The sequence below is a fragment of the Enhydra lutris genome, unplaced genomic scaffold (genome assembly GCF_002288905.1).
Source record: "Enhydra lutris kenyoni isolate GAN:26980312 unplaced genomic scaffold, ASM228890v2 scaffoldscaffold83, whole genome shotgun sequence".
NCBI classification, from domain to species: domain Eukaryota; kingdom Metazoa; phylum Chordata; class Mammalia; order Carnivora; family Mustelidae; genus Enhydra; species Enhydra lutris.
The window spans coordinates 1,802,431-1,827,324 of NW_019154167.1; the positions used below are offsets into that span (position 1 = coordinate 1,802,431).

At 45.2% G+C, this 24,894-nt stretch overlaps 1 protein-coding gene across 2 annotated transcripts in view; it reads left to right on the forward strand.

Annotated features, from left to right (window-relative positions):
* Window positions 1–12,440, forward strand: part of LOC111161294 (MORC family CW-type zinc finger 4) — a 47,856-nt gene extending 35,416 nt beyond the window's left edge. Inside the window, exons 15-17 of one of the 2 annotated variants that reach the window (XM_022524876.1) lie at window positions 10,616–11,309; window positions 11,594–11,877; window positions 12,185–12,440. In XM_022524876.1, the coding sequence (XP_022380584.1) occupies window positions 10,616–11,309; window positions 11,594–11,877; window positions 12,185–12,338 (1,132 nt within the window). In that variant the 3' untranslated portion in view covers window positions 12,339–12,440. The remainder of the gene's footprint in view (window positions 1–10,615; window positions 11,310–11,593; window positions 11,878–12,184) is intronic. The other variant, XM_022524877.1, reaches the window with a different exon arrangement.
* The last annotated feature ends 12,454 nt before the right edge of the window (window positions 12,441–24,894 follow it).

Below are 24,894 nucleotides of genomic sequence, written 5' to 3' on the forward strand. Positions count from 1 at the left end.
CAATTTTTCAGCATTACAACTGCTGTGTCGAGTCTGTCTCTCTTTTGAGGCAGTCAGCTGACAAATACTTTTACGTATTTTGTATTCCCATTATGTTGGGAACTGTGTTAAGTGAAATAATGGATGTGAAAACTCTTTGAAAAACATAATATGCAATCCAAGTGTAAGGTAATGTGACATAGGTAAGTGTTACTTCTTTCCTTAACCTTAGGAATATTGAGGTCCTGTGGGGCCCCATAGGTCTAGCACATGTTGGCCACATACAAAGAACAACTATTAGAAGTTTGTGCCATTAGGCAAGCCTTCTCATCCATTGTGTCCTAGAGTCAATTGTGAGTGTGAGTGTAGTTTTGGGCTTCACTTGTCCATCTCTTAGTACCTTGTCGGTATGATTTCGTTAGTCTTTCTAACAGGAAGGAGCATACCTCTTCTTTTTCTGAAATAGCAGGAGTATTTGAAGTGCTGAGAGATATGACTGCCCCTCCACTACCATGAGACTGGAACTCAGGACTCCTAATTAGGACTTGCCTTCTCCTATTGCTATACTTCCCCCTTCTGGCAAGGCCAAACCATAAGGCAGGTACAGGGTTGCCCTTTAAAAGTAGAAACTTCTGCAGTTATCAGTAATGTGACTGTTTTATCGTGGGTTGTGAACTTTTCATCGACCCTCTTCATTTGGGGTATCTTCTTAATATATTCTAGGATAGAAGCAATGGTATATACATAACAGGGTAAAAAAACAAACAAAAATGACTCTTGGCTTTTCCCCCTAATGGTACTGAGTCTTTTCCTTGTGTCTTGCTTCATAGGTGGGTCTTTTCAGCTTCTCATCTAGGCAAACATCTCCATATGTGTCCAAGTCCCCTCTTCTGTACTTCTTCCACAATTTAGCCCTGTAGATATTGGAAGAACCCCATGACCCCCCTGAACGTGGACAGAAGGTCTTGAGAGGAAGTAAGCTATTTTAGGAGTGACACTATTAAAACTCTAAAGGAATTAAATGAGAATCAGTAAGAGATCACCTAGAACAGTGCCTTGGGAACTTGGAGGCCCTGAGTAACTTACGTAAAATCAGAGCCCTGCAACAGGAGCCATTTCTAAGATTGAACTGTGCAGCAAAATAGAGTCCAGTCCGTCTCATGGCCTTGAGTCTCATTTGACTCTGTTCCCATCCATAGTTTTCCAACTCCCATTGTAGGTGAGGAGGGACACACAGTAAAGGGCTGCATAATTTTTAAGCACATTGTTGCCTCTGCTTCGATCACCTTGAGGTGGCCACACATCCAAATTGCCATTGGCATTTCAAGGTGTCGTAGCTCTTGAAGGCTATCCTTTCCCTGCTGCAACCACTGCCTTTTCCTTTTTCTTCAGTGTTTCTTTTGTTACCCTAGAGTGGTTTCCGGTCCCTGGAAGGAAGTTATAGACGCTGATACATGTTTGTGTATTTAATGAGTGCAGTATGGCAGTACGGCCATTGGGTGGCGCACTTCATCAGGCTTTAATGAGGTTGTTGTATGAATTATTTATAGAACAGCCATATCCAGGTTTGGGTTTTGGCTATAGAGGACAGGCAAAGTACATCATTCATGTGTAATTTTAATTTGAGAATACTATTCTTTCAAGGGAAAACGATAACGTGATCAGTGGTATTGCTAATGTCCTGTTTTATATAGGGTCAGTAAGCTGAGGATGTCATTTTAAGCGATGTGGATAAGGGGATTCAGATTGAGTGCAGAGTCTGCCTTTTTATAGGGAGAAGTAAAGGTATGCAGGGGTTTGGTAAAATATACATGGCTTTCTTGGTAAAACAATGTTAAATGAGATAATAGGTTTAGTCAGCAGTTACAAAGGTCTCCTTTGTTATTTATCAAAAAAGGGTCCTTGGGTCATGTAGTACAGCTTTCCAACACTAGATAAAATAAAGCCCATACTATCCAAGAGAATTTTTTAAAGTTTTAGCGGAATAAGTTATATGACCTAGCAGGGGCCCCCGAGGGGTCATTGGAAATAGCTTTGTGAGTTTCACAAACTAGCCAAGGGGATAGGAGGACACGCCATGAGGAATAGGTTCAGCCAGGATGCAAATGGGCATAATCATTTAGCTTATTTCTGTTAAAGGAAATAGTCCTTTTTCTTCATTTATTCTGCATATATTTGAGTGCTTGCTGTATGAAAGGCAATGTTCTAAGGCAGTGATGGACTCAAAAATGAAGAATTTTATGGCAGTCAGAGTTCTGTATGTAAGTATCCCCAATACATGCTAGGTTTCATATGTGCAGTTACAAACTTAAGGTCCAAAGTATCCATTAGCATAAAGACACAGGAAAGAATTAGTAGCTATAATTTATTTAGATGTTCAGAGACCCCTTGAATAAACTGTATATCAAAGGCTAATTATAAATAGTTCATGTTTTCAAAGGATAACAAAAAGAAACCATCCAAATTACACTGTAATAGTTGAAGGAGGGGAAGACAGACATTCTGATATGTTTAAAGGAATATTTGAAACAATAAACACAAGGTAGAAAGAGAAGAACAATTTTATAAGTGAATAAGATGGATTCAGCAGCCAGTATTAACATTTTAATGAGAGAGACTTCCAGAATGGAGAAATGAGGAGTGTGATAGACTCTTTCACCAACAAATAACCTAATTAACTGGAAAATATTATTAAACAAAACAAAACAAGCATCTGAAATTGTACTAGGGGCATACAGCAAATAAACATTCATTGAAGAAAATCTATGAAATCTCAGAGACAACTGCAAGGGTCTTCAGCCTTCAGCTTTGCTACCATCCCCCTTCAAGCTGTATTTTACAAAAACTTCTCAGGGAGTTCTAATCCAAATGGGTGTGGTCAAGAAGCTGGGGGCTCCCTCTTTCCCTAGCTCCCAGTATGGAGCTGTGGTCTCCCCTGGGTTGGACAGGCCTCCGACATTTCTCAAGTGCCCTAGTTCTGTCTGCAAAAACTCTATTCCAGGCCAACCCGGAATACTAGGTCTCTCTCCTCCCACCCAGCCCCCACTCAGGGTGGAAGCCCTCTCCTCAGGACAGCGCGCTGACAGTACTGGACTCCTGCTGCTCCAGCCCCAGCCTGCTTACAGGCCAGAGGTTCATGCCTAAAGTAGCAAGCCCCAAAAACATCCTGGCATCCACATTCATAAAGAAAATTTTCTTTTATGCCATTTTTGGACAGTGGCACCGAGGTTCTGCTTAGGTCAAGGGGCCTGAAAGATGAAGAACTCCTTCGCTCTACTGGAAGGACCTGACTTTTATGCGGAACAGATCATGAAGAATTCCATTTGTAAAAGCACTGTCAAAAATACTGGAAATCTGGTGCCTGGGTGGCTCAGTTATTAAAAATACTGGAAATCTTGGTAAGCAGTAATTAAGAGAGCTCTCATAGCTCTGTGATACACCTTACAACAAGCGAAATGGCTGAGCAGTCAGAAGTTTGCTAACAGAGAGAACCAAGGAGAAAGACAGTCAAGAAAGACCTCTCCTGGCATCACAGTCAGCCCTGGGATTAGGAAGGCTGCACATAGGCACGAGGCTCCATTTCCCTGGAAGCAGTCAGGCTAGGACAAGAGGTGAACTTTAAGGCAGTCCTCGAGCCTCACGCAGATCAAGCAACAAAAGGACAGGGCCCTCAGTGGCACTAGGGACTTAAGCACAGCCTCTGACTAACCACTGGCCAATTAATAAGCTTTTCTGACCCAGGGGCAATTCCTAGGAAACCAGGCTTAAAAAGAAATCACACGTATCCTGGTAGACTGGAAGACTGCATGCTCAAAGTCGTGCCCTCCCAGAGGTGATTCGAGAGGGAAAATCCAAGCTGCTACTACCAGGCCAGATGTGGGGCCAAAACAGATTCCTTGAACTGTGATAGCAGCCTCCACGCCACACATACACCCAATGGGAGAGGGTAAAAAGCTAACTGGCTGTGGGGGCTTAAGCACAATCTGTGACCAGTAACTGGCCTATGCTGACCCAGGAGTGACTCCTACATGACCAGGTAAGAGAGAAAAACCAAGAAGAAATCAATTTGTTCTACAGTGAACAGACAGACTCTCATACTTCTGCTCAGATTTCTTCTGCTCAGATTTCTTCAGCCAAGTCACTAAACAACCAAGCAGACAACAACATCAACCACTCAGGCATATGGGAGCAGTGTCCAGAGTTGCTGTTCTGTGTTATTAAAAATACCCAGCTCTCAGGGCACCTGGCTGGCTTGGTTGGTGGAGCGTATGACTCTTGATCTCACGGTTGTCAGTTTAAGCCCTCCGTTGGCTGTAGAGATTACTTTAAAATTAAAAAAAAATCTTTAAAAATGAAAACAGCCAATTGTCAGGAAAAAGTCATGAGGCATGCAAAGAAATAGGAAAGTGTGACCTGTACATAGGGGGAAAAAAAGAAGCAGATACTAGAAAGTGCTCTTGAAGAGACCCAGATGTTGGATTTAGTAGACACAGACTTCAAGGCAGCCATTTTAAGGAAGGCATACCTGGGTGATGGGCATGAAGGAGGGCACATGATGGAATGAGCACTGGGTGTGATACGCAACTGATGAATCCCTAAACTCTACCTCGGAAGCTACAACCAACCAACAAAAATAATGGAGACCACAGTCAGATCACATATTCATGGTAGTAAAAGAAGAAAGAATGTCAAGCAAGAATCTTAAATCCAGTAAAACTATCTTTTTAGAAAATGAAGGTGAAATAATACATTTCCCAGATAAACAAAAGCAGATGGAATTTGTTTCTAGTAAAAATCCCTTTCAAGAAATACTGAAGGGGACGCCTGGGTGGCTCAGTCATTAATTGTCTGCCTTCTGCTCTGGTCATTATCCCAGGGTCTTGGGATCGAGCCCCACATTGTGCTCCCTGCTCAGCGGGGAGCCTGTTTCTCCCTCTCCCACTCCCCCTGTTTGTGTTCCTTATCTTGCCATCTCTCTCTCTCTGTCAAATAAATAAATAAAATCTTAAAAAAAAAGGAATACTGAAGGGAGTTCTTTAGGATGAAAGCAAGTGATACCAGATAGTAATTCAAATTCACATGAAAAATAAGAGTACTGGCAATGATAACTAATTCATTATAAAAGACAATATAATGGCTTTTTTTCCTGTTTCTATTCATTCATTCATTCATTTAGTCATTCATTTATTCATTTATGTATTTGAGACAGAAAGAGCCTGAGCAGGGGAGGGGCAGAGGGAGAAGCAGACTCCCCACTGAGCAGGGAGCCCAACGTGGGGTTGATCCTAGGACCTCGGGATGATGACTTGAGCCAAAGGCAGGTGCTTAACTGACTGAGCCACCCAGGCACCCTTACTGTTTTATTCTTAACTAAGTTAATTTAAAGAATAATTTCATAAAATTAAGTGTATATATGTATATAATTTTATATATGTGTATAACTTCATTGTTGGGCTCATCCACAGATGTGAAATGTTTGACAATAACAGCACAAAGGAGGTGAGTGGAAGCAAAGCAGTACTGGAGTAAAGAGATAACACCATAGTAAGAAATGAAGAAAATTTCAAATGGAAAAATAAGGTTGATTAGCAGACTCTATAAACATTAAATATGCAGTTGCTCTGCTTTCTTCTCTCCGCTTCCTCAAAAGGCATAACATTACATAAAGTAATAATTATAGCAATGTGTTGTTAGATTTATAAGCGTTAAACCGGAAAATATCCATATAACGTGAAAAAGGAACAGTAGAAGAAGAAAGGAACAAAGAAGGCATGGCACATATAAAACACAGCAAGCTAAATAGCAGATGTAAATTCTGTCATTTCCATAATAACATTAAATATGACTAGTTCAAACTATCCAATCAGAAAATATCAGATTGGATTTAAAATCCAAATATACAGTAGAAACACTTTAGATTCAGAGATATAAATAGGTTGAAAATAAAAGAGTGGAAGCAGATACACCATGCAAAAGCAACCATAAGAGAGCTAGAGTGCTTATGCTAATATCAAAGTAGACTTCAAACAAAAAGATGTCACTAGATATTAGGAGGGATATTTCATGACAGAGTTCATCAGGAAGATGTAGTAATTATACCTATATGTCGACCCAATAACAGAGCCCCGCCAAATATATAAAGCAAAAGCAGACAGAATTGAAGGAAGAAATGGATATCAATAATACTTGAAAACTTCAATGGCCCACTTCCATTATGGGCAGAAGACCAGCAAGGAAACAGAAGAGTTGAAGAATGCCATAAACCAACTGGACCTGACAGAAATGTATAGAACACTTTATATTCTTCTGAAGTGTACATGGAGTGTTATCCAGGATAAGACCCTATGTTAGACCAGAAAACAAGCCTCAGTAAATTGAAAGGATTGATAACATGCAAAAAATGTAGTCCAATCCCAATGGAATTCAGGTAGAAATCTACAACAGAAGAAATTCTGGGAAATTCACAAATATGTGGAAATTAAATAACAGACTAAAAAGCTTTTGCATAGTGAAGGAGACCATCAACAAAAAAACAAAGTAACCCACTGAATGGGAGAAGATGTTTGCCAATTTTATATCCAATAAGGGCTTAATATCCAAAATATATAAAGAACTTAACACAACATCAAAAAAACCCACAAAAAATTTGGCTAAAAAATGGGCAAAGGGCCTGAACAGACATTTCTCAAGAAGACATGCAAATAGCCAGCAGACACATGAAAAGATGTTCAAAATCACTCATACCAGGAAAAAAAAAATCAAAACCATAATGAGCTATCACCTCACACCTACCAGAATGGCTAAAGTTAACAACACAAGAAACAACAGGTGTTGGGGAGGATGTGGAGAAAGGGGAACCTCTTGTATTGTTGGTGGGAATGCAAACTGGTGCAGCCACTCTGGAAAACAGTATGGAGGATCCTCAAGATGTTAGAAATAGAATGACCATTTGATCCAGTAATTCCACTGCTGGTATTTATCCAAAGGAAATGAAAAGACTAATTTGAATCGGTCATAAGCAGCCCTGTGTTCATTGCAATGTTATTTACAATAGCCAAGACATGAAAGCCGCCCAAGTGTTTGTTGGTAGATGACTAGATAAAGAAGATGGGGTACACACACACACACACACACAGTGGAATATTACTCACCATAAAAAATGAGATCTTGCCATTTGCAACAGGATAGGGTATAATGCTAAGTGAAATAAGTCAGATAAAAAAAGACAAATACTGTGTGATTTCACTCCTATGTGAAATTTAAGAAACAAAACAAACAAAAAACAAGCAGAGGGAAAAAAGAATGAAGTGATAAAATGGACTCTTAAATACAAAGAACAAACTGGTGGTTGCCAGATGGGTGATGGGGGGGGAATGGGTGAAATAGATAAAGGGGATTAAGAGCACACTTATCTGGAGGAGCACTGAGTACTGTATGGAATTGCTGCATCACTATATTGTACACCTGAATCTAACATAACACTGTATGTTAACTGTACTTCAAATACATAAGTAGCCACTAAAAACTTTAAGAAAACAGTAAAGTGATTTCATTTACAGTGGCTTCAAAAATAGTCTTTAGGAATAAATTTAACAGAAGTGCAAGTAAGCCTTGTAAACTGAGAACTACAAAATATTTTTGGATGAGATTAAAGAAGACCTGAGTAAATGGAAAGACATGTCGTGTTTATGGATTAGAAGATTTGCTGTTAAGATGGCCATATTCCCCAAATTGAGCTACAGATTTGATGCAGTCCCCTATCAAAATATCAGCTGGCTCCTCTGCAGACAGACAGTTGAGGAGTACGACCAAAAAAAAGGAAGAAAATGAGAAGATGGGGTGCCTGGCTGGCTCAGTTGGTTAAGCGCCTGCCTTCAGCTCAGGAGTTCTGGGATCGAGCCCTGCATCAGCATGGGGCTCCCTGCTCAGCAGGGAGCCTGCTTCTCTCTCTCCCACTGCAACTTCCCCTGCTTGTGCTCTCTCTCTCTCTCTCTCAAATAAATAAATAAAATCTTAAGAAAAAGAAAAGAAAATGAGAAGAAACTAGCTATGTAGTTTGAAAAGAATTCCTGGTGCTTACTAAATGAGTGAATACAGGTCTAGAATAAGTATCAGTCCCTAAAGGGGAAGATCAGACCTTTAGTTACAGAACTGCTAAGTACTTCTAGAACCACTAAGTAAAATCCACTTCTTTTTCTGTCACATAATAGTTTCATTTTTATTTCCTCTGATGTGCCAGGTTTTGTCCCTTCCTTCCCATCTAGCACAGCTAGTTAAGCTCTCTTCTGTCAAGGAGCTTATACTTTAGTACTTTAGTAGGAAATTTATAAGACACACACACACAAGGTAAAAAAAGAGATAATATGTTATAATTGAGTGCTAAGGTGCTGTAGGAATTCAGAGGTAGTATTTGAGCCAGGCTTAGACGTGCAGTATTGAGTAGGAGAAGGGCATTCTAATCAAAAGAAGCAGCATAAGAAGTCGTGGGCATTTCTTTTGGCTGGTATATTTGAAGGGAAGTAATGAGAGAGAAAGCTGGGGCCAAGTGATGTCCCACCCCTGCCCCTGACTAGCTACATGACCCTGACAAAGTTAACTTCTCTACATCTGAGCATCCTCTTTAACCAATGCAGATAAACATACCACTTACCTCAGGGTTTTTGGGAAAACTGAATGAGACCATGCACATTAAGCATTTATCATACTGTCTGGCGTGGAGTAAGTGCTCAATAAAGGTTTCTTAGGTTTTGGAATGGAATCCCAAACTAAGGCGTTTGAGCTTTTATGTTGTGGGTAGCAATAAATAAAGATTTCAAATAAGGGTGTAACATAAACAGGGCAGCACCTTAGGAAGATTAGTAGCTTGGCAGCAGGTGGTCTGTCAGTGAGAGAGAGAAGGGGAGGCTGGAGGAAGCCATTGCAGTAGCTCAGGACAGGGAATGTGAGCTCGAGCCTGAGTATTAATAGTAGTAAAACTATATAAAATTACTGAGAGTTTGCTGGTGTCTTAACACAAATCAGACATAGGAGAGGGAATGGGTTTGACCTTGACAACAGAAGGCCAGTTTTCTACATCCTGAGACACCAGTGGGGCAGGCAGGAAGGGGTGTGCTGGGTGATTGGAAATTCCATACTAGAGATCAGGGCTGGGGGAATGAGCAGAGGTTATAGCCCAGAGGTGGTATGAGATTACCAAAGAAAAGAAATACAGGGAGAGAGATAAAGATAGAACCCTTGGAGGCAGCAAAAGGAAGAGAAAGCATATCATTTGACTAATTGCCTTTCATAGAAGTGTGGTCTTGCTATCTGGGATCGTGTACCGTTCCTTCCTACCTCTGAACTGACTGACTGACTCTTCCTCCCTACCACAGCTAAATGGGCCCTCTGCAGTGGCCCTTTATGCAGGTTCTAGATGAATGCATTTGGTCTCACATTGCCCCCAAATATTTTTGCTTTCCCCCTAAGGTTGACACAGCAAGACCTATTAAGAGGCAGACCAGTTTTCTTTCTGGGTGAACACTAGTTTCAAAGAATGTTCAGGGCGCTGTAAGAAGCTAAGGTTTGAGATGTCTTACAAACGTTCTCAGAACTTGCAAAGAAAAGTGGGCAGCCTTGAAACATTGTAAGGTGACTGATGACATGCCTGACTCTTTCTCATTGAAAATTTGAAATTTGATATTTACTTTGAAATTTCTGCATTTTCTGCAGGGAGGACAAAATAGTTATGGGGTAAAAATGAGCTGGTGTGCCGGGGGTGGGGGAGGTGTCCTGTCCTACTGCAGGATTTTAAATTTCCTGTGGATTTCACGGGTGCCAGTCATTTCCTTAGTTCCTTCACCACTTAGTGCGAACAGAAGCCAGAAATGGAAGGCGATGGTGCGATTACTCTCCTGCACTTTCCTGAAGAAATGAGGGAGTGCCTGTTTGCCCTGACAGAGGGCAGTTCTTTTACCCGAAGAGGGAAATGATTTGAAGTGGCCGATTCCACTTGTTTGTTTCTGACTAGGGCCTTGTGTTTTAATTAACTTTTATAAGTGAATATGGGCTATAGCCACAATCCAGTTGGCTGGCAAAGAAACTGCATGGTGTTCTGTTGCAATATAAAAAATGTGCCTAAGTCTTTGATACTGGGAGGTTTTTGTGACACTTTAAAATTAACGAGCTGGCTCAACTTTCCTCTGCATACTCTACTAGGCTTTTTATGACCTTTTTTTCCATTCTCCTGTTAGGGGATTTTGTGTGTGTATTCGTGTGTGTGTGTGTGTGTGTGTGTGTGTGTGTGTGTGTGTGTGTTTCTCCCTTTCCTTGCATTTTGGAAACTTCCGAGTCAGGCCGGTTTCAATCCTATTTTCAGAATTCTTACAAAAATCAACTCTGTCTTGCTATATCCAGAGACTGACTCTCATACTTTTTGATTTCATCTCTCCATTCAGACTGGTTGCTAGCTCAGCAAGGTGCATGAGTGAAGGGTTTGGAGTTCAGTGGTAGAGTTGTGTTTTCTTAACCTGAAATGATCTGTGGATAACAGCTAGGGTCATTTCTAATGCAGGAAGTTTGGAGAGAGGCTCCATGGGATAAGAATACACCTAGCTTGTATTTTGACAGCTTAACATTTAATTCCCTCTTCTTCTTGCAGTAAGTACAAATGGATCCTGGGAGAGGAGCCGGTGGAGAAACGAAGAAGGCTCCAGAATGAGATGACAACACCTCCTCTAGATTATTCCATGCCTGGCCCTTATAGGAGGGTGGAGGCAGCTGTCTCCTACCCAGAAGGGGAGAACAGCCATGATAAATCCAGTTCGGAGAGAAGCACACCACCATACCTTTCTCCAGAATACCCAGATGCAAACAAGAATACCAGTCAGAGTAGGGAGGTGTCAGTCCTGTATTCAGGGGCCCAAGACCAACACCAGGGGTCCCTGCTCCCTGAAGAATTAGAAGATCAGATGCCAAGATTGGTAGCAGAAGAATCTAACAGAGGCAGCACAAATGTAAACAAAGAGGAAGTAAACAAGGGACCTTTTGTAGCTGTTGTCGGTGTTGCAAAAGGTGTTAGAGATTCAGGAGCTCCCATTCAACTGATCCCTTTCAACAGAGAGGAGCTGGCTGAGAGGAGAAAAGCAGTGGAATCCTGGAGCCCCGTGCCTTACCCCTCCGTGGCCTCTGGTCCCACCCCTGCCACAGCCGCTGGGGAGAAGGGCCGAGGTTCTGAGGAGGGCGGAGGTCGCAATTCGCCAAAGATGAAGAACCAAAGAGAGCTGGAAGAACTGAAAAGAACCACAGAAAAACTGGAACGTGTTTTGGCTGAGCGGAACTTGTTCCAGCAAAAGGTTAGGGCATCACCTTCCCACTAGGAATAAGAGATCCTTGTAACCAAGAGACCAGAGAGTCGCGGCTCTTGACGATTTCCCGTTCTGAGGCCTTTCCACAACAGAAGCCATCGACTCATTCTGTGCCGTGTCTCAGACTGAATGAACCCGAGTGGGCTTCCAGCCCCTATCTGGGGATTGAAAAGGTCCCTCAGTGGAACGTGTATGGAGGAATGTATTAGGGACACATTTTGGTGCACTCCTAGCATGTGGGGGTCATTGAATTTCTGTTTCTTGGACTGCAGGTGGAGGAGCTGGAACAGGAGAGGAATCACTGGCATTCTGAATTCAAGAAAGTCCAGAGTGAATTGGTGACCTACACCACCCAGGAGACGGAAGGCTTGTATTGGAGCAAGAAACACATGGGCTATCGCCAAGCTGAATTCCAAATTCTGAAAGCTGAGCTGGAGAGAACCAAGGAAGAAAAGCAGGAACTTAAAGAGAAACTGAAGGAGACAGAGATGCACCTGGAAGTGCTGCAGAAGGCTCAGGTCTCCTACCGGACCCCAGAGGGAGATGACCTAGAAAGGTTAATTACTAGGGTTTAGTTATCAGCTTGTGAGTGCTAACGGGAAGCATCCCTTAGGACCCCCAGTTATTGGCCATAGCTAAGGGAGGAAGCCTTAATTAATTTAGAGGCCACCAAGGAGCGAGGAATTACTTAGAGAGCTGCAGTCAGTCTCCCTGTGTTTGGTGGCACCGTGCTTTCTTCTTTCTGTCTAGCTAATGGACACATCATTGTTGAGAGATGTAGGCCCATTTTTAAGGAGATTCATTTTGTTCTGTTGGCTAATGACTTCATGTCATCTCTTCTGCCCCCTCACTCCATCATACAGGGCTTTGGCAAAGCTTACGCGGCTGCGTATCCACGTCAGCTATCTCCTTACTTCTGTCCTCCCTCACTTGGAGCTTCGTGAGATCGGGTTTGACTCAGAGCAAGTGGATGGGATCCTGTATACGGTGCTGGAGGCAAATCACATACTGGATTGAGCACCGGACTATACACTCTATATACCCTTCTGTACCCTACCCTACTCTACCCTACTCTACTCTACCCTACCCTACTCTACTCTTCTCTTGTCTTCTCTTTTCTTCTCTTCTCTTCTCTTCTTCCTCCTCCTTCCCTCTCCCCCTCTCTCTCCATCTCTCCCCCCCCCACCTTTTTATGCCTTATATAGAGAATCTTTGAGTAAATCCTGGCTGTCACTCATTCTGCTTCTTATTCAGTTTTGGTGTGGAGATAGAGGCTAGTTAATAGGCTTTCAGGAGTTCCAGGAACAGAAAAGCAGTAATCACCAAGCCAGGTGACCTGAAAGCTTTAATTTTCATGATGTAGATACTTGGCCTGTTTTATATCCTTTCTGAAGTGGTTTGTATTCATTTAGGTTAAATCAGCCAGCAAATACTGGGTCCAATGTGGTAGGTGTTTGGGGATAAATTAAGAAGTAGAATTCATGGCTGCAGCCTTCGAGCATCCAACAACCTAGTTGGAAGCGCAGAACACACGCCAGGTTCACTAACTGGTACAAGTGAGGGGTACAAACGTGATAGAGAAGTTCTGGGGGAGGAAGATGAAGGCAGGCATCACATCAGAAATGGGACCTAAACTAAGATTTGTTTAAAGAACAAGCACGACCACACTGTCAACAATGGCAACAATGGTTGTTCTCTAGGGGTAGGACTATGGTTGATATTTTTTTTTCTTCTCGCTATCTTCCTGCTTTTTTCAAATTTTCTATATAAACCCATTATTCTTCTTACATTGGAAAAAAATAAATTGTTTTAAAAAAGAATGAGTAGGTTTGGATATAGATATCAGATGAGACTCTGTTGAATGTATAGGTAATTTTATATTTATAGTTCATGTCATATTTAGCATTACCTCTGGAAGAATAGCATGAACAAAAGCTGGAATGTGAAAAGGACATAGATAGAAGTGATAGAAGTGATGGGTTAATGTGAATAGAAGTAAGGTTAAATCGTGACCCACCTACTCACCCTCACGCGGTATTTACACGTCAATACATGCTCAGATTCAAAAAAATATGTGCCACCAAACTGGGATTTCAGGAAGTGGGGAAGCCCTTTTAGAGCAGGGAGGTCTGTTTGCCAACCCTCAGAATTCACCACCCACCTGCTCCTCAGCCTAGTGCTGAGTAAGGGGCTGGTCTCATATTATCAGAAATAGTAAAACCTACACTCTTGTAAAAGTAGCTATTTTGTTTATCCATTGCTTTATTGTATTTATATAGCGCCTACTCTCCAACGAGTTCAAGGTACTCCTCACAAGACAATGAACAATGAACACTTAAACTATGCCAGCAGTGAAAAACAAGTAAAGGAGAAGGAACCGAAGGGGATGGTGGGGTGGGCTCAAGCCATCGCAGTAAGGATTAGGAGGTGCAGAGGGATGTTTGGGGTACATGTTCTGGTTTCCCTGCAGAGTGACTTTGGAAGTCTCTCCCAAGCTTATTTTGCCTCCTTGGTGAGGAGGCCCAGCACAGGTACTCCAGGGAGACCGGAAGGCCTGGGGGGAGGCCTGAGCCAGGCCTCAGCATCAGAAGGAGTGCTGACAGTCTCACGTGTGCGCGCATGTGCACGCACGTGCGCGCACACACACCCCCACCACCACCACCCGGCCCCAGGCCCTCACCACACCACACCTCTAGCCTGCAGCCTGGTTGGTTTTCATGGAGACATTAGGACTAGGCTGTTGAAGGCCCCCATTGTCTAAATAAATATAAATATTACTGAGAAGTGGGGCTGTGGGCGCATTTTTAGCTATCCTCTCAGTGATACTTATTCTTCGGGGGGGCTGTGAAAAGCTGGGACTTGGCGCAAATATGGACAATACTGATGGAAGGTGGTGTCAGAAAAATTCAGAGCATTGAAGGTTCAGCCTGTTGGGAGGAGAGTGAGCATGTGTGAGTGGTGTGTGTGTGTGTGTGTGTGTGTGTGTGTGTGTGTGTGTCAAAGTAGGAAAGAATATGGGCAATTGGGCTTTAAAAAGAAAAATGTTGGGGGGAAAAAAGTTGGAAAATGTAACTCCTCTTTACTAGTGCTTCCTCCGCTCCCATTTCCTAGACCCAACCCCATACCACTTCTTCCAGCAACAGTTAGGTGTGTGAGTCTGTCTACTATGATACCAGAGCTGCCCCTTTATTACCTGTTTGCAGTGAGACCACACCAGCGTGAGGCCCCTTCAGCCAATGTTAAAAGCCACAGTGGAGAGATTTGCAAGTGTCTCCCAGCCTTAACCAGAGCGTATATAGTGTGGAGGTAAAAGACATTGGAAGAAAAAAGTGGGTGCCCTCTCCTGGTTGTCCTGTTGGGCTAACAAGATCATAACTCTCCTTTCAAATGTCCCTCCTGTTTACCCCTTAAGTTTTAATTTCCACAATCAACATTTAGGCCCTTATTATCTCATGCCTGGAAAATTGAAATCAGCTCTTAACTGGCTTCCTTTTCCTCCTGTTCTCACTTCTTCCATCCATTCTACTCACTGTCACGAAATTGCGTTGAATGACCTCCTCAGGTTATGCCTCTGCTCAAAGACCCACTAGTGCTCCCAGTTGCCGAGCAAGTACAGTACAGAACCCCCTCTGTGGCCATTCCTGTGCTCTCCAGACTCCTCTAACATTCCAAACACAAACTTCATTCCATCCAAGCTGAACTGTTTTTCAGTTTCCGAACCTGCCTGGAGGTTTTCTCCTGCACCTTTACTGTTCGAACATTCCCTTTACCTGGAACGTCCTCCCTCATCATCTTTCTTTTGGCTCAAATGTCAGCCTCCCCGCCCCACCCCAAATTCCCCCAGTTAACCCAGGCAAGGCATAATGTTTTCTTTGAACACGTAAGTTTTGTGTCACAAGGCTTTTTATCACAAACTTCCTTGTCCGGTCTTCCTATTAGCCCTAGATTCAAATATATAGCTGTCTACTTGGCATTTACATTTACATGTCTCACAGGCATTTCAAATAAAATGTGTTAAAAATAAACAGTGACACACACACCCTGGGACTGTTCCTTCCCCCAGTTTTCTCATTTTAGAAAATGGCACCTCCACCCACCCAGTCACATAAGCTAGAAACCTGGAAGTCATCCTTAATTTTCCTCTTTTGTAGTCCCCCACATCCAGTCTGTCAGAAAGTCTGTCAGTTCTATCACCAAAGTATATCTTGACTTCCCTGACTTTTACCACAGCCTCCTTAGTCTAAACAACCATCAACTCCCATAGACATTTTTGCAACTCCTAACTGGTGTCCTTGCTTCCACTCTCGTTCCCACAACTGTCTTATCATGTCAGCCAGATTTAAAAAGGAAAAAATACAAGTCAGATTATGTAACTCCCTGCTTAAAGCCCTTCCATGACTTCTCATTGCACTTAGAATAAAATCCATCCTCCCTACTTCATCTGCTTTGTGTCTTGCAATTTTTCATCATATTTCACTTTTCCCCTCGCTCACTGTGGTCTTCCCACAGAAACATTTCAGGCTCTTCCTTCCCTCCGAGCCTTTACCTATACTGTTCCACTCCTCTAGAATGATCACAGCTCCAGTTTGGGCATCGCTGCCTAGTACTCATCCTTCAGGTGTCTGTGTAAGTCTCAACTTTCTCAGAAAGGCCTTCTGTGCAGCCTTTCTTCTCCCTCTACCCTATTCTGCCATCATTTCCCGTTTTCAATTCCTGGCACGTCTCACAATTTGCTGTTATGTATTCGGCTGTTGACTTGCACTCGTTCAGCAAATACTCACCAGCTACCTACTGTGTGCTGTGATAGACAGCAGGGAGCACAACCTGCTTGATGTCTGTCTGCCTCTTTGCCTAACAAGTTTCCATGAGGGGAAGGGCCATGCCCGTGATGGCCAATCCCTTTTATCGTAGCACCTGGTATATAGTAGGCAATCAATCAATAATTCTTACTGAATGAGTCAATGATGTGAAGTTGTCAGTATTTCCATCTCCCTTGAGAGCCTATAGTAGTGCCTCATTCGTGGAAGGGGCTGGCTAGATCAGTCTGAGTGAGGGAAACAACAGTGCTGGACATCAAAGTCTAAGAATGCCAAGCAGACCATAAGTCCTTCAGGTTGCCGGGGGGCGGGCAGGGGGGGCAGACAGTGTGAGCTGGAGTGACCCAGCGTTTCTCTGTACCTGAATTTTCACTTGAATAATTGGAGAGACTACCAAGGGGGAAAAAAAAGAATATGGGTGTTCTTTCCCACAGACTCCAAATGTTATCAAAAGGAAGTTCCCTAGCATGCAATTTTAAAATACTGAGAATTACAGAATACAATCAGAAGCCTAGAGAACAGATGTTGAGTGTGAAAACTAAAAGGAGGAAAAAAAAAAAACATTTCTGAGGGGTCTCCTGTTCCCTTTTGCCAAGAGCAGTGATCGAATCTTTCAGAAGAAGAAACAGGGACACCTGTGTGGCCCAGTCGATTGAGCGTCCGACTCTCAGTTTCTGCTCAGGCCATGATCTCAGGGTCTCAGGATCAAGGCCCGCATTGGGCTCCACACTTGATGTGGAGTGTGCTTGAGATTCTCCCTCTCCCTCTGCCCCTCCTGCTCATGCTCTCTCTCTCTAAAAATAAATAAATCTTTAAATAAATAATTTTTTAAATTAAAAAAAAGAGAAGGGAGTTATCTATAAACAGTAGACAGAGCAAGCTTCAAGAAAATAAGTTCCTGGCATGTGTGAGGAAGTCAGTACTGTGGGATGAACAAATGGGCTCCTAGCAGAGGACCAAGTTGGAGACTTGGTGGTCCCAGGGGGGAGCAGAAAGATATAGTTGTCCACACCCAGTGATTGCAGATGATCTGGGGCAATAATTTAAAAGCAAAGGCTTAATTGGCAGGTTCTCTGTTCCCAAAGAGCAATCACCAGATAGAACATGTTTCGGAGTTCTATACTATGAATTAAAAGCTCTTTCTGTAGTATGGGGTTAGGAGTGAAGCATGAGGGTATGTTCAGGAAAGCCAGGGGTGAGCTAAGGCCCAGTCAAGGGTAATTTCCCCAAAAGAATCCTTGTTCTTGAAGACAAGGGCATCCCTAACTTACGACTTCTCTTAGGAAATTCAGGAACCGTACTTGTGAATTCAGTCACGGCACATGGTTGGGTAATAAACCAGACGGTTGGAAAGAACTAACCTAGATCGTCTTGGGTAGTTTAAGCCTTAGTCATGGAGACATATGCAGCATTCATCTTTCGCAGAAAGAATGTGTTTTGTTACTTGCCTCCATCCCCAAGTCCAAAGTCTTGATGTGAGTTATCAGAAAACCCAACCCCCTTTTAGAGGAGATTAGTCCACATGTTTTCGGGGCCTTCTACTCACCAAACACATGTGTGTGACCATTGAGTCCTCAGGGGACAGAGGCAAGATGACTTTAGGCAGAGGCTCAGGAAGGTGTTCCCCAAAGTCCTGATTTTCCAGAAGGCTTTGGAAACTGGTAATGATCGGAAAGGCGGAGGTGTGTGGAGAGGGTTTTCCAGGTTGTAGGGAAGAGTGTAAGTAAAGTCATAAGACTATGTGGGAGGAGGGGTTGTGAATAAAGGAACACCCAAGTGTGTTTGAGAAATATTGAATTATTTAACTTGAAGCATAAGGAACAGAAGGGACCAAGGGCTGGGGAATACTAGCAAGACAGGGGTTATGCTTAATCTGCCTACCAATGGCACCCTTATAGGTTACAAACTAGGAAAGTGGTTGTTGTATCTCCCCAGTTGTCCCAGAGTTGGGGGAATTAACCTCAGTTTGCAGTTCCCCTGGACTAAGATTTTCTCTAGAAGTAGGATCTTATTGATCATGGTTCTGTTCTACCTCAGTTTTTCACAGATCTGGATAAAGGGCAAAGAGCCAACACCCCTCCTTCATTCTCCAACTTCTCAAGTCTGCTTTTCCTCTGGCCTCTATTAATGGAATCTGAATGATTCCTGTGAATCCTATGAATCTAGACTTTGGGGAAGAATCTGGAGAAGTTTTGACCTGGGCAAGAATATCCCTTGATGTAGATTCAGATCTGTAGTGGGAAATAGACTTTGTCATCTGCCCCAACTCCCCACAGACACACATTTTGGTGTGACTTTGACACTACCCTTTGGGTCACCAATATGCTTAGAACACAGTTAACCCCTTGTTGAGGACCTACCATATGCCATGACCACACTAAGAGGCAGGCATCATTTCCATCTGACATATGTAGGAACTAAAGCAGAGAGAATTGAAGTGCCCCTCCCAGGCCACACAGCTAGAGAGCGTGCAGACGCCAAACCAAACCCAAGTTTGTCTGACTCCAAAGCCCAGGCTCTTTGCCCACAACACCGTATGGCCTGTCTTAAAAACGATTAGTCTTGTCTTCTTCCTTTTGATAAGAAAAAGCTAAAGCCAGCCCATGCTAATAGGAATTTCCAAGGAAGAAAGTTCCACAATCCCACACAATGTTTAACTGCCCTCATGATCAGGAAATCGTTCACTTATGTAACGAATATCCCTCCAAACAATGTGGAAATTCATTTCCTCTTGACTGGGTTTTTCACGCAGGGCTGTCACTTGGCAGCTTTCCTGATATCAAAACAGCCATCAAGATCTTATTCTTACACTCCAGGAGGTCTTGGACTTGTTGGCCTCTGCCTGTGAGGGTTCTCACTGGCTCCTTGCTACCCCACCCCCACCCCAGACAGTGCTGAGGTGGGCAAGTTTCTCGGGGAGTGAGAAAGTGACTCTTGAGAACATGCTGGTTTATTATTACACACAGAAGAGTAAAATTAACCACAGGAGGTGCCTCTGGAATTGCTGAGAAAAAGATGGCACCACCTTTCTCATCTTGTCTGCCTCTTTCTTGATTTCTCCTTCATCTCCATCAAAGCCTATTGAATCATTTAGTTGAAGAGTGCACGCGTTACTTAGAGAAGGCCCCTGCTTCCCGTGATTCCAGCGTCCATTGCCTCTGAATTGATGTTCTATTTTTTCTTAAGCCCACTGGGCTTGTCTTCTCATTTTGGCTCTTTAAAAAAAAAAAAAAAGCGCTAAACTGAGAAACTAGTGCAAATTCTGACATCAGTGGCTAATCTATGACTGAATGGGTTTCTCTTGCTAGAAAAATATACGTGCTTTTTTTTTTTCTCCCATCGAGGCACTTAGTGCCTTTAAACCAAGGAAACAGAGTCTTCGCAATGTCAGCAGATAGCCTTTGTGGGGGATGCTGATCCACCTTCTTGCCTCCCGTTGGGTGATTCTACATAAAAGCAAAGAGGCTGCTTGTGATTTTGGTGGGAGTGGCCTTTCTCCTGAGCAACCCACAGGAACTTCGTCAAATGTCACAGGCTCACGAAGTGCTGTTGGAGGAAAGGGGCCCCCGCTGAAACTTGGGATTGTCTGCCATGCTATGAGACTCATTGAGCACCTTGTTTCCCATTGCATTGTACGTATCTGTCTGAAAGCATGTGAGCTTTCTCAGTGTTCCCTCCACGAGGCCATGTTTGCAAATAGAAAGTTCTTTGAAGCCCTCCTCAGAGGTGACTTATGAAGCAGCAAGGGTGCCATTCTGGAGGATTGGGACTTCAGGGATAATGGGGAAGTGCAACCTGATGGTCTGCACTTGTGGAGTGACCTCCTGCTTTGTTAAGCCCAACACCACTGCCACCTGTTTTGTGGAGACATGAGGCCCAGAGCAGGGAACTTTAGGCAAGAGTTAGCTAGGAATTCCTGAGCAGCTGGTCTCAGGAAAGTGGTAGCTTGTGGGAGACAGAGGGGTGGTCCCATTACAGCTTCCTCAGTGCCAGGCCTGATAACAACCTGTTAATATTTTATCAGCGATCACATCGCAGCGTGGAGGAGCCACCACTTAGGGCAAAAGAGAGAGATAACCTGCTGGACTTCCTGTTTGAGGTTTTCTCTCTCAGGGAGATAACAGGAGTTCTCATCAAAGTCCGCAGCCGCTGGGGCAGGGAGACCAGGCTGGGCAAAGGCCAGGCTTCAGCCAGCGGAGCAGCACATGCGCTTCCCTGCCTGGGGCCTCTGTGTCCCAGAGTGGGCAGCGACAAGCACAGAAGAATCACCTGTCCGTGGACCCAGGGCTGAGTGGGAGGGAACAGTTGACTCTGCCCAGGCCTCATCTGCCCGCCTTTAGCGCCGTGCCCTTCTCCGTCCTCTCTCCCTTCTCCCACAGCTGTTTCTCCTCTGGTCCGGGGCCAAAAGGCCTCAGGTTACTCGGATGGGCACTGCCTCCACTGCCCCCACCAATTTCCAGGAAGCTGCCCAAGAGAAGCAGATGAGGGAGAAGGGGCTGGGCGCTAGGGGCACTCTTTCCACTGGAGCCACTCAGGAGGCCTGTGAGGCAAACTCAGAGGCGTTCTGGATGAGCTGCACGGTATAACCGTGTTTCCTCCTCAGCGCTGCTGTCCACTGTTTTGCTCTGTCTCCCATGGTCCCTTAGCCACAGGAGGCAGTTTCTTTAGATCATCCTCCCCGCCCCCCCCACCAAAGCTCAAGGGGTGCCAGACCCTCCCTTCATATGGATTGGGATTTGAGGGGATGTACAAGCCTTTCTGAAGTAGCCGCTGACACCCCTACCTTCTGGAACTTCCCTCCTATCTCTCATAGGACACACCGTATCACGCGTTGCACCACGCTTAGGTGTGCATGTCTTATCTGGCCCTGCATCAGCTGTCAGCTCCTGCAAGGCACAGACTTTACCTTGCTGTTCACCCTCATTGCACTTATTGCCCTCGAAGCCTCTTCCCACATGGAGTGAGGGTGCCGGCCACGTGGGCTGCCTGGCTGTGGAGCCCATTGAATGGCTGTTGGATGGGCTGGATGAAGGTTTCTCAAGAAGCTGGAGCTCGCCTTTCCCCCCAAGAAGCTAGTTTCAGCCTCCCCCTCCCCTATTAATGATCACATAGCAGTAGGTCAGTAAGGCCCTGACGGGGAGAAAACATGAGTCACACTATTATCAGAGGAATGAGGGAGGGCAGAAACATCTCTCCTTGTGCAAGGGTCAGAGCCATCAGTTCGGGGCATAAACACAATGGCCTTTGCTATCCCCTTGGTTGTGGCTAATCTAAATTACTTTATGATGGAAGGCAATGGGGTGAGCTGAAAGCTGTTCAACTTGGACTCAGACACCGGGATATTTCGAGGAAATTATTTAGAGCAAAGCTTTCCTTGCACACCCAGCCAAAGGGAACAGTTGCTCCTTATCGGCTCTGCCCCGGTTTTTCTAGTTAAGGATGAAAATCTAACTTCCTCTGTAGACTCTTCCCAGATTACAGGGAAGGAGGACGTCCCCGGGAAGCCTCATCCTAAGATGAACAGAAGCCCCGGGCCCTATTTCCCTCGAAGGCCCTTCTAACCCAAGGGCAGACAGGGAGAGGAGGGCTGCGGCAGTCCGAAGAGGAGAAGACACTCTTACACCTTCCCAGGCAGAATCACAGACCCACATTGCTGGGGGAAGAATTTCTAAGCTTAGAGTCAGACTCTGACACTGTGACTTTAGGGAGGCCTCCATTTTGTCTCTTGTAAAAAGACCTGCTTCATTTTGGGTATTTGGAGAACGCAAGGCAGTTGTGGATCTGAAAGTGCTTTAGTGGCCCTGTGGTGGGTCCTCAGAGCCCAGACCAGACGGCTGCCCCCTCAGCACAACACAGTCAGCAAAGCAACCCCTTCTTCCGGCCTCTACTGCCCCCCACCCGAGTCAAGCACTCTGGAGTTCCTGGTGCCAGGCCAGAGACGCGACCCCTTATACAACTTCTGTTCAGGGAGCCTCTTCTCTCCACACCTTATTCCTGCCCACCTCCATTCCCTCTAAATGGGCTCGGGTGGCGGGGTCCTCGCCTCTGCACCAGAGAAGGCCTACGTGGGGAGTGCAAGGCAGGGCCTGTTGTAACAGGTTCCTGTGCTCTGCGACCCACTCTCTCCAGGGGCTGTGTAAGTTGAATCTTGCTGGGGCGGAGGTAGGGAAGCAGGCGGGAGCTGTTATCATCAGTGTTGCCACAGCTAACATCTTTTTGAACTGGGCTTTTGTTCATTCCCCCAGGAGGTTCGAACAATGGCTGGCCGAATCATTGGCCTCCCAAACTCTCACACCTCCAGAGTTTGGGAAATTAGTACGGAGGTATTACGTCTCTTTCAAATGTGAATTGGTCCTGCTCCCCCAGATCATCTTCGCGGGAGATCTCCAGGAGAACTGTGTATGTCCCCAACGTGTCTTTGTTGGCCATAAATTGCTCTCCTCCGGCAGCTTGGGGGGACCCCTGGCAGGCTCTCCCAATGAGTGGATCAGCAGAGTCCTATTTGGGGAGTCTAGAGTCTGGGGCACCAACACCAGCAATGTAGCTCTGGGAAAAACAATCTCTTTATTCACATGGGCCTTGGTTTCCCCATCTGCTGAATGGAGATTGTCAGATTGACTTTTCCTTCCTCACAGTGCTGGTTCAGAGAGCGAAAGGAATAAACACACAGCCATTCAGTAAATAACTTCCATGAAAGAATTGTGAAGAGGGAGGAGCCCTGGGCACAATGAAAAGGTGAAGTTTCCCTGGGAATGTGGTGGGGGGTGTCTTGTTTTCATAATGTCTCCCATAAAGTCTAGAATTTTTTTTATCCACCCTGTGGGAAGAAAAGCCAGTTTCCATTCTACCCTCCCCCTGGCCCAGTTCTCTCTCATACCTGCCATGCTTGCCAAGGCCCCTTTTGAATGAATAAAACAGTAACAAAATTACTCAATCAACAAGTGTTTATTGATCACCTACTGTGTGCCCAGCACTCTTACAGATAGTCTGGGGGGATACAGAGAGGTCTTGGGTATGGCCCCTACCCTCCAAGAGTTTATAACGTATTTGTGAAATCAGATAGGCACACACGAAAAGATAGCTATCCATCAAAAATTGTGAATTACAAGCATTAAAGAAGCAATAATTATATGCTGAGGGGGTGGAGGAGGGAGGGCAGGAGAGGGACGGAGTGGTCAGAGGAGACTCAGTGTAGGAGTTGGTGCTGAACAAGTTCTCCAGACAACAGGAGGACTCGGCTAAGGGGACAGGGCCTTCCAGCTTGGGAGAAGAGCTTAATCATAAGCAAGAAGGTGGAGAGGCGAGAAGCATGTTAGAGACGAGTGAGCCCCTTCTGCTGGTACTGAGGTTTGGGAAGGTGGACTGGAGTTTGTCTGAAGCTGGGTGTACTTGTAGGGCAGTGTGTGAGGGAATAGGCCTTTGGTCTATCTGTGACTCCCACCCCCACCCCAGGGGAAATGGAGCATTTCCACACCTTGGAGGTGGAAGTGTCTGCCTGGGAGACGTTCTCCTCAGTCCCTCCCCAATTGAAATCCCAGGCAGCGGTTCATCTTTCGCTCAGATCGGGGGCACAGCTCCTTGGGCATTCCATGCCAAAGCCCTCAGATGCCTTCTGGCAACTCTGAGATGTCTGGCGATGGATGGCGGGCCCTTCTGAAGGGTGACGGAGGTGGGGGACCTGGGGGGCTGTTGTCTTTCAGAGGCTCTCTGGCGCTCTGTGGGGAGACCCCTGGGAATGGATCGCAGACTTTGGGCTGATTTTCTATTAGGCTTGCAGACTCCCTGGGGAAGCCGCCTCTCTCTGGCTTGATAGAAACTCCCACTGGAGCCACCTCACATGCCCTCCCCCCAGCTTCTTAGAGACCAAAGTTCTTCTTCTTTCTGGGGCAGCATCAAGGAGCGGTCTCTTCTTTGGAACCCCAAGCCTCCCACGCTGTCATCCCCCAGCCAAGAGCCATCTCGAGAAAGGACATGTTCCCCCTCCTAAGGAAACCACCGTGCAGGACTCAGGAGACCCGTAGCCTTGTTTCTTAGCAGGAGGCCAGGTCAGAGGGAGGCAGGAGCTTCAGTGAAAGTTGGGGCTGCAGCTTGGAGGCAATTCCTCAGCAGAATCAGCGTCTGCTGCTGCCTTGAGCTTTCCACCATATCTTCTTTCTTTGTGATTTCCCCTAGTGGGAGGGGGGCTAGATCCCCAGCCCACAGTGGGAGGGAATTCCGGGAAATGCCCTGGGCAGTGAGTCAGGTCTTTTTTGGGTCCTTGACTGCCTTCCCTCCCTCTCATCCTGTACCCAGTTGCTCTCTGCTCCCTCGGTACCACAGGGTGGTTTTATTTCAGTCCACGCACAAACCAGTCTGAACACTGTGGAGTCATAACAACAATGGGATGGAGGCGCTGGGCTCCATTACTGGCCAAACAGTTTCTTCGGAGAGAAGTTTGGGAAGTTGGTGAGAGCCGTGCCCATAAAAACCACCAGTCCTCCTCCCCGCCACCCCCCAGCAATGAGCTCAGAGCCAACCTGAGCCAGAGGGAGGGTCTTTGATCACAGAAACGGTTAGTCAGTGGGATGTAATTAAGGAGTGGGTTTGGGGGTGGATTCGCAGGTCACCTGAAAGGCAGAGGGGAGACTCTGTGGTTTGGAGTTGAGGGTTGGGGACTCAGGCCGGGGTGGGGGTTGGGGGAGGTGGCAGGGCCGTGGGCAAGTTGAAGGGAACAGAAAGGCTGGCTTGCAACCATCTTGACAATCCAGCCTGCAAGC